Source organism: Balaenoptera ricei, chromosome 1, assembly GCF_028023285.1.
Source record: "Balaenoptera ricei isolate mBalRic1 chromosome 1, mBalRic1.hap2, whole genome shotgun sequence".
Classification (NCBI taxonomy): domain Eukaryota; kingdom Metazoa; phylum Chordata; class Mammalia; order Artiodactyla; family Balaenopteridae; genus Balaenoptera; species Balaenoptera ricei.
The window spans coordinates 191,230,271-191,243,638 of record NC_082639.1 but is presented as its reverse complement, the minus strand read 5'-3'; the positions used below and the strand labels follow the sequence as shown (position 1 = coordinate 191,243,638).

The following is a 13,368-nucleotide window of genomic DNA, read 5'->3' as shown; positions in this document are numbered from 1 at the left end:
CGAAACAGCTCACTTACATGTACCCTCTATCTCTTTTTCCCTGCTCATCATCCAGCTCTGAAATTGCACGCTCTCTCTGAGTATATTGTATTTTTCTTTTTCTTTTTTGCTGTTCATGTGCTATGTCTCAAGATGCGTGTTTGGGAGTTATACTTTCCTCTTTCCCGTTCCAATATTTTGAATGGGAACCAGAATATCTCTTTTTGCACCTTGTAACTATGTAGAACAACAAAACAACCCACCAAATTTCCTCTGGCCCTTCTGATCCCTTAAATAGTAAACAAATGGAATCTGTATGCCCTCTTCTTATCCACGGAGAGAGTGTAACTTGTCCTGGGAGAGCGAGCAAGGGGTCATTTGCAAAATTGCCTTATTATCCTATTACTCTCCGGGAGCAAATATGTGCCTTTTCATCTTGGGGTTGTAGAGGTATAAGCAATCTGATCTGCCCTATAAGTATATCGCTTGATGGGTAATTTGCAGTGACGTTAACAAGAAAAAGACAAATGTGTAAAGGGGAGCATTCATCTTCCCAAACGATATTTTTAAAATCACAAGTTTAAAAAAAAAAAAAAAAAAATCACAAGTTTTGCAGGAAGGTAGGCAGGGACCGGGCTGCAGGTTTCGGGGATGTCTTGGAGGCCAGGCGGTGGGGCCGGCGGCGGGGGTGGTGGTGTTGGGGAGAGGCCTTGTCCAGGAGTCGTTCTTAGTGGTGGCAGGTAGACAACACCCAGAAGACCCATGACACCTTCCCAGGAGCACTGTTTCTCGGACTGCTGGTCATACCTCATTAGTGGGTCGTGAAATCAATTTAGTGGGTCATGACCAGAAAGTTTTAAAAAGCATGAAATAAATTAGACTAAAGCAGAACAGAATAGAAAATATCAGAGTGCATGGCATGGACAAAATCATGTACTGTCTAGTGGAACTCTGGCTCAGTTGTATGTGTGTGTGCGTGTATGCATTGTGTATGTGTGTGTGATGTGTTTGGTACACCAGGATTCAGGGTAGAATGTATTTCTTACTGCAGGTCTTAGTTCAGAAGTTTGAAACCCTCTGCCCTGGAGAAATACACGGCAACCCACGTCTCCATGCTGGCTTCAAACGCCTTGGTCTGGTTTCCACAAAGTAAATTTATAAACAAAGGAAAAGGAGTTCTTCTGAAGCAAATGGTCACCTCGCAACTCCATATTTAAACGACCCCTAAGTTATTCTGAAATTCTACTTCTCTTTCTCTGGAAAATACTTAAAACGGAATCAGTGTAAGCCCAAGGCAAATGGTGAAGTGGGTCCAGTTTGTCTCTTTCTCCTGGGGGCACCTCTCACCCCTTACAGGTGTCACCCCCAGGGTTTGTATCTGTTCCCTTTCCCTCTTAAATGCATATTCTCATGAAAGACTGATAAATGCCTTAAACAACAGTATAAATGACTGATATTGCTTTAATATGTCCCGTTCTCAAAAGTGTTTACATTTTAGCCAAATATGAACTCTCATGTCCTAGAAAAGAATCTCATACCATTTAATTACAGGGAAAAGAAAAGAGAAATTTGGAGAGAGTGTTTTCCTAGCACTCTTAAAGTCCTACCTGGGGGGCTCTATATTCACTTTATAACCTTCCTTTCTTTTTTCACATGTAATTAATACACATGATTTCTTTCCCCACGCTTTTGTGAAACAGACTTCAACGGTCTTTTTCTTTTTTGAATAGATATTTATGAAATTGTCTTATCATAAAATCTTTGAGAGCAAATATTCTGTCTTATTCCACTTTGCATCCATCTTACACCAACTAACTGCCTGACAAATTTGAGGTCTTCAACTGGCAGTAGTTAATGACTATTATACAATTTTACTTTCTGCCACACATGTGGTAATACTGTTTTCCAATGTCAAACTAATCAGAGTACAAGTGCATGTTTTTTTCCTGAATATAAGAGTAATACGTAAAGCCTCCACAGACTTGTCATAAAACAATAAGAGCAATTTTAAAATAGCACTGATTTATTGAGTATATAATATAGGCCGGGTTCCCAGGACTAGATGCTTTGCCCATATAGTCTCATTTATTCCTCGAAAAACCTCTTCAATACACGTATTGCTATTCCCTCCATACCCTCCATCACCCCCCAAACACCACACCTACAATTTTACCTACAAGAAAACTAAGGCTCGGGCTTCCCTGGTGGTGCAGTGGTTAAGAATCCGCCTGCCAATGCAGGGGACACGGGTTCGAGCCCTGGTCCGGGAAGATCCCACATGCCGCGGAGCAACTAAGCCCGTGTGCCACAACTACTGAGCCTGCGCTCTAGAGCCCACGAGCCACAACTACTGAGCCCGTGTGCCACAACTACTGAAGCCCACGCGCCTAGAGCCCGTGCTCCGCAACAAGAGAAGCCACCGCCATGAGAAGCCCGCGCACCGCAACGAAGAGTAGCCCCCGCTCCCTGCAACTAGAGAAAGCCCACGCGCAGCAATGAAGACCCAATGCAGTCAAAAAAAATAAATAAATTTAAATATATATATATATTTTTTAAAAAAAACAAAAACTAAGGCTCAGAGATTGAGGACCTGCCCACAAAGACAGTTACTAAGTAGCAAAGATCTAATGCAAACTGGTTTCCTCTGACTTGGAAGGCTGTGCTTTCCTCACTTGTACATTTCCTAACCTTTCAGGCTGTATGTAAAATCATCATTTTCATTTTCATTTTCCAATTTCTTACCTGTTCTCTTAAGGGACAAAGTCGTGAACCTAAGAGCGCCGGGAAACTTTGGTTTGGTTTGGTTTCTAATGATAAGCGCCCTGACTATCCCAGGGTGGTTCCATCCTCAGAGGGTCTGGCCTGACAGCTAACAGTGCATTCTGTTCGCCCCCCCCCCGGAGTGATCCCCGCCATCAGCCGTCTGTACGCGCGGGACAGAGGCCTAGACAGAAGGGCTGGACCGCTCAGCATCCTAACAGCAGGCTGGTGGTAGCCTAGTAACTTACTCGGATCCATTCAGATAATTTTTTTGTTGCAGATCACAGTGCCAGGTGAAGACGGCCACGGAAAGCACTGTTTTCCGTTTGCACGTGGCTTCCACGTTCCCCAGCCCATCCGCGCACACACCACTTTAAACAGAAACCTTTAAAATAAAGTCTGCTTTGTACTGTCCTTCTCTCAGAGATGTTTAAATCTCCTCCCAAAGTCCTAGGTGTCTGAAGCAGCCACAGGAACAGGAGGAAATTGATTTTGTGACAGACAAACTAGAAATCAAACCCAGGATTCAGTTTTGTTTTCAACACAGAGAACGAAATCACTGACCACCAAATACAGTTTGGTAGCTACTCTCGGATCCCAAACTTCCCTATAACTTTCCCATATTAATTCGGTCTTCAGTTTCAGGAAATAAAATAATTATGTAGTTAAACAGAGATCCTTAGACAAACAAGGGCTGTGTTTACAATGTACCAATCCATTAAAATCAACGACAGACATGGATTATGAGTAGCAAAGCCCAGCCAAGCAGGCTAGCACTTGCCATGGGCCCATTCCCCAGCCAACAGCAGTAAACATCCTATTGGAATCTGCTCCGAAAACAAAGGCTCTACCAACCTAATGTCAAGGTAAACAGGTAGTAAATACCTACTTGCTAACTACTAACCAGTGGTACCACTTGCATTCTTTAGTGTCTAAACACAACTAAATGTTGGCCTTTTTTTCCTTCTAAAATGGCACCATTGTAACAGAGCTTTTTACTTGGTAATTTTTTTAAAGTTTACTAGGTTCTGTTTCACACTGGCTTCAGTTTTTTAGCCATAAACCATCTGAGGTTAAAGGGAGTAAGTAAAGACATTCTCCTACTCAGGAAAAAAAAAAAAAAAACAACCAACTTTCCCCTATTTGACATGAAATGCCATGTCCCCAGATGAAGAGCTACAGGCAAGAAAAGCCCCATAAAGTTAAGCTGCAAATAGTTCTGAAGTCAAGGTCGAAAACATCATTTTACAAAGAAGAAAAGTAAGGAAAACGGGTTTTCCACACCAAGACCCTATTAAGCAGGGACCACAGAGCCCCGGGTCTCCCGGAAGGGGAGCTCTAAGCCCCCAGGGCTGGCACGTACCTTGAGCTCCCTGAAGAAGACGCTGCTCCGGGCCCACTCCACGATGGAGAAGAGGGTCTGATCTGCCATCTTGCACATGAGCCCGAATGTACTCAGCCTCTCGTGTTTGCTGCGGCTCGCCTGCTCCTGCTGCAGATAGGCCATGATCTTGGCCTGGACCTGGGGCTCATCGGGCTCACACTTCAGCAGTTCCAGGATCAGGTGGGGCATGCTGGCCGGGGAGCTGGTCTGGTAAGTGTCCAAGTAGGAGTAGCCCAGGATGGACTCCGGGGAGCTGGTGTAGGGGTCTGGGTACTCAGACTTGATGGCCCGGCTGGGAAAGTGGCTGTAGGTCTGGTACCCTTGCAGGCTGCCAGGAGGTGGCATTGTCATGCTGATGGGGGACGTTACAAAGGGACTCCGGTCGTAGTCTGTAGGAGGCAAGGCAGGGTGGTTCAGAGGTAGGCCTTTGGAGACAGAATGGATGTTCTGAATTGCAGAGGAGATGCTCAACTCGGAGGGCATGGCTTGGATCACCTGAGACATGGCTTCTAGCTTAAGTCCATTGGCTCGGATGAGGGCTTTTTTCTGTTGCTTCAGGGCCCTGTCCCTCTTGTACATGGGCCCAAACTTATTCCTCCCTCCACGCATTCGGTCCGCCCTTACCGCTGTTGGGATGGGGGAATAAAAAAAAAGAAAGTAAGGGTAAAAAGAAGATGTAAATTATTAGCATTCTCCAGATCTCCAGATAGTTAGAAAGGCTGAAAATGGACCGGAAGTGGTCTGTGTGTGGTTGTTTTCACTACAATAGCCAAAAAAGAGCCATGCCCTCTTTATTTATGAATTCTTTCCTCCAAGTGTGTTTGTCATCAAAAAAATATTTCGGATACGTAGGGACATATTAACCCTTTGGCGACTGCAGAGACTTCCTAATTTTTGCTACACACAGGAGATGCTTCATGTTGTTAAGGAAGAGGATCAGGGTCTGTCATGCCAGGGATGCTGTGATTCTCTTTATGGAAACCCAAACTGCTAAAAGGGGAAAAAAAAATCAAAGGAGCCATTTCTGGATTCAATTGTGACTATTTTTCCTTAGAACATCTTTCTCTCTCAAAGTCTTTTGGTTAATTTGCTGCAAAAAGTGTTAGGTACATGCTCTTCTTGGAAAATCATCCTCACCTGGACTTGACGGGCACACACCAGGGAGCCACCGGTTATTGTTTTTCACTTAAGCAGAACTGGACATAATTAAAGCAAATTCATTTCAGAAGCTGTCAAAACGGTCCACCGTCACAATGCTATGGGGCGTCTGGGGCCACGTCTAGTAATTTACTTAGCGGGACTCTCCTAGCTCATGGTGGCCAGTGGCAATTAGATAGGACCCAGCAACCCTCTGACAGCTTGTGACATACTGAAATTGCTGGAGGTTAAGTTTTTGAGCTTTTCATCTTCGGATTAGTATAGCATTAAAAATTTATTGTGAATACTAGGTATCCAGAACACCGCACAAGATAATCAAGAGTTTTTCATCTGGATGATAATTTATTGAATACTTAATTGTTTCATATCACTGTGAACAAAGCATGAGCATGCAGTGCAAGTGACTTACTGTTAAGAAAGCACACTTTTTAAGGTAAAGAAATGTAACCTTTTCCCTTTGTTAAGAAAAAAAGGAATCAAATGACATCATATGCAATCACAACATTTAATTTTTAACATTTTATCTTCTGAGTCTCATACTATAGTAAGCATCTACCACACTGTTTTGCTGTTTGGAAAATAATAACAGGGATTGGTAGCGAAGAAATTAACAAGAATCAGTTATTTCTTTTCTCGATCTTGTCTTAAAAGCAACACTGACTTAACAGTCCTCCTGATAACCGAAGTGGCTACTTCTATTGGGAAGGAACCTATTAGCAATTCAGCAGACGTATCTGAAATTTTTTGAGTATTGCCATCAGGTCTGAGTGCCACACAACAGAAAAGCCCCAAACACAACTAGTCTGTGCCTCACTGATCAAATAAAATGCACTCCTGTATCTGGCACATCTCAGGGATCTGTATCACTTCTTGTTACTTTATTTACAATATATTTAATCTCTGGAAAGTCAGTAGGTCAGAGGCTGAAAAACAGCAACACACCATAATAGTCCATGAACTACAAATTATTTACAGAAGTCACATATTAAACGTTACTTCCTGCCAATCTGTACATCGTAAATGCAGGTTCTACTTTTTCAACGTAAAGTTTAATGTGGCTTTTGAGGAACCATTCTCTTGTTCTTGTCATACCAATGCTACCGATGTAATGGTTCATTATTTTTCATGTTTCCTGCTTCTCAAAAAATTTTTTTTATTTTGCACTCAATCATCATCTTAAAAAAAAAAAAAAGAAATGTGCTTTCCCACACAATCAAAAATGATACTCTACATGACAAAATCTTTTTATAATTAAAGGCTTTAACTCTTGTTCAGGAATCATGAAACTAATAGCAACAATTATGACAAGTGTACCTATTTAAAAAGATTAAAATCAAACTTTTTTTCCTGATTTGAAAACTTAAAGGATTTTAAAAAATATTTTGGCAAATTATTTTTACCTGTTCTCAGCTGAATCATGTTAGTCTTGCTTTCATCTAACCTGACCTTTCATCTAACCTATGAAATGCATATGCTCCTCAAAATAAAAAAAGAGGTGAGGAGGCGAAACTCTGGTATTAGAATTTTTTTCCTAGTAAATTTCACCAGCATTTAAATGAGACTCGGACTATTCTGCTGACAAAACATCAAAAGATCTTATTGTCAATAGTGTTAAAAGACTAGGAAAATACTATTACCATGTTATAAGTACAATGTTGTTTTAAATCCTATGTCCTTGGAGAGTTTTAACAGGCAGTGGTCTTTAGAAAAAACTTACCTTCTAGCTTCATTCCAACACTTAGACATTTTTGAAATCGACAGTAAGGACAACGCTTTCTCTGTGTCTTGTCAATTTGGCAGTTCTGGTTTTCTATACACGTGTACCTTTTATTATTTTGGACTGTTCGCTTAAAAAAGCCCTATAAGAGAAAATAGTGAGACATATTATAAAGCTAACACCCGTCTCTTCCATTGTTTCATTTTAAGGAAATCACCAGTAAATCTTTTCATTGCACCGTTTGAGCCCTTATGTGGTTCTGTGGTTTGTTTTACATTTTAACAAGATCAACCCTCCAAAACCAGGATATGGTAGAGATTTTTCTGGCATCAGAGTTATATTTCAAGAATCGTATCAAATCTTGGGGAGCTTTAGCTACACACCATCTTATCTCAACATTCAGGGGAAAATACATGCATATTAACCAGTAATTTTTTGAAGAAAATCTGTTTTCCTATTAACCTTCATATTCCAGATAAGGCACTTATATAGAGAGCGGCATTGTTTTTAAGTAGTCTGATACAATTTCAGTGGCAAACTACTGTAAAATAGCAATGGAAAAATGGAATAGCAAAACACCTCAGATTTTTTACAAATGTCAGCACTAGATAGTTAAAAGCAAAAGGATTTAAAGAATAAAATGGGAAAATGTTCATAATTCCATTGGAATACATTCAAGTTGGGGAACTGTGTAAAGAAAAAGGTGAAACTCATGAGGGAAAAAAGCATATATAGCAGAGAGCTGAATTTTAGCAGAGTGTATGCCTTCCTTATATTTCACCCACAAGAATTAATCAAAAATAAAATCTGTAGCTTTGTAACATAATAACAGCTTGGATGGTATATTCTGTTTGTCCTACTAGCCACAAAGTGAAACCATCTTACTTTGTTAGAAAGAAAGAAGGGATTTTCTTGGCAGTGGTTTAAGTAATTGTACTGAGTTTTCTACTTTTAAAAATGTTGAAAAATAGGGGGTATCAGATTTACTGGGAATATATGAAAAAGGTCTGAGATAAATCCTTAATGTATAGTTGACATTGTTAGTAATAATACAGTACATCTTACATATTAAAATTTCTTGCATTTAAACAGGTCATATAATATATTTATGAAAACTACTCTTATTATAAACTTAAGATCTGGTTTCTAATTCTTTATGATATAGATTTCAAAAAAATCTTAAAAATTATTTTTGGAATAAATCAGGATGAAATCATGCAGTTGGAAATTTAGACTTTTATGTCTGTGGGTAAAAAATGTTTGGACGTGTAGCACAGAATACTCTGAAGTTAAAAAGTATTTGGGAAATACTCTGTCATGTTCACTCTCAAGAACAACGATGCTTTAAATATATATAAGTCAAGCAAAATCAATACTTTGGACCGTTAGAAATAGAAGTCTTTCTACAGCTCTATCACCTTCCTACCATAAACTATTTTAAAGCCATGAGACTGGCAAAGTTTTCTAAACAGCATAAATCTCTTTGCCTTTTGAATTAAATTGGACACATATTTCGAAGAATCATCTCACTAAGACTCACTCATTCCCTCTCTCATTTTTAATTGAGTCCGAAAAAGACAGCCTATATTTAGCTTTAAGAAGTAATCCAATGGTTTATTTTGGTTTTGAACATTGTATTTCTCAGGTAGCAACGGAGAAGGCAAACCTTGCAGCTTTCACAGGTGAGGAGCCCATAATGGTACCCAGACACTTTATCTCCACAAACGGGACAGAGTTCCTCAAGATCTTCATCATAGGAGTAATTCACCATTTTAAACTGAGACACTGAAACAAGAGAAATGCATGCACATATCCGATTAATTTACTAGGTAGGTTTTAATCCTGCAATAAAAACCATTTTGGTGACTGGTGGGCAAACATCACCAGGTAAAATAGAAACTAAAAATGTGTTACCCAGATGTACTGCAGAGAGCTATTTTCATACAGTGAAAGTAAAACATCTTTTGGCATGCGCTTTGCATTATTTTAGTTTAAAAATAATTCTAATTTCTTGCGTTAAAAATTCTTAAGCTGACCACTGTTGAACACGAGTCCCCCTAACTCTGCAAAGCAACAGATCAGAATAGAAACAAGAATTGCATAAAGTAACAACTTCGAATTTCTTTTAAACCTCCTTGACGTTAAGTTCCAAAATGTCACCTTTGCCTAAGGGAGAGAAAGGAGCACACGGCGTTATCTTCCCACTGGAATGAGTTTGCTCAAAGTGCACCGAACTATAAGGGTGCTTGGGGAAAGCAACACCAATATGCAAACACTTGGCAGGGGAACGGATGCCGCAGAAACCTTCTCAGCAGTCCCAATTTAACCACAGCCTGCGGCTCCCAGCGTTCAGATCTGTTAGATTAATCCAAACATTCAGTTACGTATTGATAGGGCTTTCCCCTCCACACTTTGCAAAAATCTCCTGTAAAAATAAAAAGGCAAAAGGCAGGACGCCCGGACGAAAAAAAAAAAAAAAAAGAAGAAGAAGAAAAAGAAGGAAAGGAAAAGATACACACGAGGGTTTGGTTTCGTCGCAAAGTACTGAAGTCGTTTAATGAACTTCACATGTTTCCGATCATCCCCGCAAAATATAAACACCTCGAGTTCGCCCTGTTAAACAGAAATCAGGCCGCGGCTCTGAGCGGCTCCCTGCAGGGATCGGGTAACCGGCCTTCCTTCCGACGCAGCGCCGCGAAGGCGTCTTCACAGCTCCAAGACGGTAAACTGCATAGCAGAGGCAGTGGCCCGGAGACCCCAGATAATACCTGATCCGGTCCCTCCCCGAGACTCGGTCCTCGCCGATCGAGCCTCGCAGCGCGCGCCGCGGGGGACGGATGGCGAGGGCAGGTCCGCGCAGCCCGGCCGCCGCCCGAAGCCTCCCGGCACCTCCGGTGAAACCCCGGGCGCATTCGCCTCTCGCCCCTTGCTCAACTTTCGGCTACACCCAGGCGCACAAACGCCCCAGTCAAGTTTGTTTTAAGTTAATCAGTGGCATTTGCAGGGGGCGGGGCGGGGCGGGAGGGGGTGGACGGGGAACCGAGGGCCGGGCAGAAGCTTCCTCTGATTTGTTTACCAAATAGGAAAGGGAGAAATAGCCCCCGGCCCACCCCCAAAGTACTTGGCCGCTCTACCACCATAGTGGCCTCCTTGCCAATGATTACTGATTTTCTTTTTCTCTCTTTAAAATAAAGTTCTGTTTTCTTTACGGACTCTGGGGGCCTCCGGAAAGGGCCGTCGGGGTGAGGGTCCTTGCAGCGCTTCTCGGCTGAGCCGCGACCGGCAGAGTGGGGCCGGCTCTCTCCCAGGAACTCAGAGCCCTGGGCTGGGGCATAAACCTGGGTGAGTTAGCCAGAGTTTGGGGGGTGGGGGGTGGGGGGTCCCGGGAAGAGATGTTCCAGCCGAGGCAGACGTGTGGGCTCCGAGAAACAGAAATAAAGAGACGCAGAGCGCAGTTCTCCCGGCGGTGCCCTGAGAGGTCCGCGCTCGCGTTTGGGGAACCTGGGGCTTTGGCCGAGGCTGAGAGTTCCAGAAGTTTGTTAATAGCCCCATCCCTCCTAAAGCTCGTGATTATTGTCTTGAGGCACGTTTTAGGGACGGAAAAAGGTGTGCTTTACCAAGTGTGTTCTCTTCTCCCTCCCCCTTTCCCCAACAAAGTAAACTTTAACTTCGCATCTGAGAGGCTCGGAGAGGCAACCGTTTCCAGGCGACCCGGTGCGCGCCTCGGGGATCCGACACCCAAAAGACCGGGGCTGGGGGTGGGGACCCTCTTGGAAAATTCAAAGACAGAGGCCGTGTGGGGAGACCGACGCTGCGGTGCGAGACCGGGGCACCTTTCAGAGGCGCCCAGGTGCTCTTAACCCAAGTTAGCGTTTGGAGCACGGAGTGCGTCCGAGCAAATAAGTCCCGGTCTTGCCAAAGTAGAGGGCGCGGTGGGGCCTTGGACAGCGAAGGCCTCAGAGGCGCGCGGACAAGTTCCCCGAACTGTCCCGGGGCCCGGTAGCGGGTCCTCTTTCTGCCCCCCGGCCCTCCGCCCCGCGGGTCGGACGGCGGTGCGTCCCCGGCCGAGACCAAAGCGAGCCTGGTCCTGGGGTGCCTGTCCGCAGGGGCTCCCCTCCGGCGGCAGGCCGCGTGGCCTGGAGGAAGCCTCGCCCGGGCGCTGCCCACCCGCTTTCGACCCCGGGGCTGAGCCAGCGGCCGGAGGCTTCCCGGAGCCCTAGGCACCAGGGAAAGCCAGCTTTCTGCTCTGGGGCAGTAGGTCGGGTCGAGAACGCCCCTCTCGAATTTTACAAAGAAAATATTGCAATGGCATCTCCCTCCCATCTCCCCCCAAACCCTGATTCTTGCCTCCCCGGCTTCCTGCTCCGGCTTCTCCCTCCGCTGCTTTTCCCGAGTCGCCCAGAAACGCGCGCGGTAAGGAGAAGCAGAAACTTTCCCTTGGCCCAAGAATCTCGCCGGCCCCAAGGCCGCCCGAAGGATAGTCCTTCGCGGCCGCTGGCGGCGGAGGGTTTCGGAGGCAGCTCCCCGGCGCCGCTTCCCCTGCGACCCCCTTCGCGGAATCCCAGGTGCCAGAGGGAAAGCCTCTTTGGGCCAACCGGGTCCCCTCGTTAGCCAACCTACAAGTTAGACTCTAGGGCCTCGGGCCCAGGGGACGTCCACGGCCCCAGGGGACGTCCACGGCCCTCCCTGGAGGCTGAGCGAGACCCCAGGATCCGCGAGCGGTATCCGACCCCACCAGCAGGACGCACGCCTTCCCGCCGCCCCCTCTTCTCAAAGCAGCGGGGCGACCTCAGGCCCCGGGCCCAGCGCCGCCTCTCCCGCACAGCCGCGTGCACCAGCCCTGAACTCTGCTCTCAACGCCTCCCCGGCCCTTTCAAGTCCGTTCAAGGGGATGGCAGGAAGCGTTCCGGGATCACAGGCCCGCCGGCCCGCACATCCTGCGCGCTGGCAGGGGCGAGGATGGAAGGGCACCGGTGACTTTTCCTAGCATTGTTCCCTCCCCGGCCCCGAGCAACTGCGATACACTTCGGAAGGGCTCAATACGGCCAGATCTAGACTCGCTTAGTTTGGAATGCGGCGAAAATACTGCCTACGGGATTTACTTTTTTTTTGGCTGTTGGTGTTAGCAATCAAAAGCTGGGATATGAAAAAGGACTTCCAGATTCCCAGGTCTCAGACAGAAGGGCTTGAGGCTAAACCGCCGCCCCCGCCCAACACTCACTCCGCAGCGCCCGACCAGAGGATGGGCTGGGAATAACTGGTTCTCTCCAGTTCTGCCTGCAGTTTTATGAAGTTGTTCAAATTCGAGCCGGCTCCCTGGGTGCGCCTGGGCTGTGGGGTGCCCATGCGTCCTAACACCGCTAAGCCCGCTCTCCCCGAGGCTCCATCTCTCTCTGCAGTTGACTCTCCCAGGCAGTGTTCTTCCACCGCTCAAGAGCCCTGGTTCAAGTTCCCGCCGATTCCAACGACTGGGAACCTGCTCGGGTTTCCCGCGAGACATTCCGTTCCTTAGAATGATCTTTAGAATAACAAGATCTTTAGCCTGAAGCTGCCCCGCTCTAGTAGCCAGAGCTCGAAGCCTCTCTTTTCTTAATGAGAAGTGGCCAATTAGGCATTGCTTGGAAAATCCCCGCCCCGCATTGTTCAAGAGCCATAAACTTTTATGCCTGCCCCTGGGGAAGGGGCCCGAAGCCCGCGCGCCGCCCCGCAGCTCGGCAGCCCCGCGGCGACCAGCGCTCGGCGGCCGGTCAAGCTCCCGCGCGGGGCGGGCGGCTGCAGCCCGCGGGGCGAGCCCGGGGGCGCTGGAGCCGCGGAAGCCAAGCGCCGCGAGCGCCTCCTTACCTTGCATGTTTTCCGGCATCTGCCCCTGTTCCCCATGCGACCGAGCCAGTCCCAGAGCTTCCGTCTCCACTTTGGGCAGCATGACAAGGCGGCCGCGGGCGGGGTAGGGGGTCCGTGCCGGTCCGGAAGCCCAGCACCTGGACACCGGCGGCACAGCTTCAACTCCGCCGGGAAGAAGGAGGGGGCGACCGGGTGGCTGCTTCCTCGCCCGCCGGCAGGAGCGCGCCTCCGCCGCCTCCGGGGCTGCCGTCAGGACCCCCGAGCCCCGTCCAGGCTTGCGGCTCCCGAGCCGCCCCCGAACCGCGAGGAGGAGGCAGCGGGCTGCAGGCGAAGACCGCGTCCGGGCGCCCCGGTCCGGCTCGGCAAGGGCGCAGCTGCCCGGGGCGCGAACGCGCTTACGGCCGAGCTCCGGGCGCGCAGCGGAGGCGGCGGCCGAGCTGCTGCCGCCGCGGCGGTGCCGCTGCTCCCGGACGGCTCGGCTCGGGCAACCTGCACCTCGCCCTCCGCCGCCCAGCGCTCGGGATCCGCA

At 47.1% G+C, this 13,368-nt stretch overlaps 1 protein-coding gene across 2 annotated transcripts in view; it reads right to left on the bottom strand.

The window, feature by feature from the left end:
• Positions 1 to 13,043, bottom strand: part of NR5A2 (nuclear receptor subfamily 5 group A member 2) — a 113,805-nt gene extending 100,762 nt beyond the window's left edge. The window contains exons 1-4 of one of the 2 annotated variants that reach the window (XM_059906136.1): positions 12,840 to 13,043; positions 8,665 to 8,783; positions 6,999 to 7,140; positions 4,103 to 4,749 (exon numbers count right to left, since the gene is read on the bottom strand). In XM_059906136.1, coding sequence (XP_059762119.1) covers positions 4,103 to 4,749; positions 6,999 to 7,140; positions 8,665 to 8,783; positions 12,840 to 12,921 — 990 coding nt within the window. In that variant the 5' untranslated portion in view covers positions 12,922 to 13,043. Of the gene's footprint in view, positions 1 to 4,102; positions 4,750 to 6,998; positions 7,141 to 8,664; positions 8,784 to 9,766; positions 9,957 to 12,839 lie in introns of those variants that run through there. The other variant, XM_059906147.1, reaches the window with a different exon arrangement.
• Positions 13,044 to 13,368: the final 325 nt, after the last annotated feature.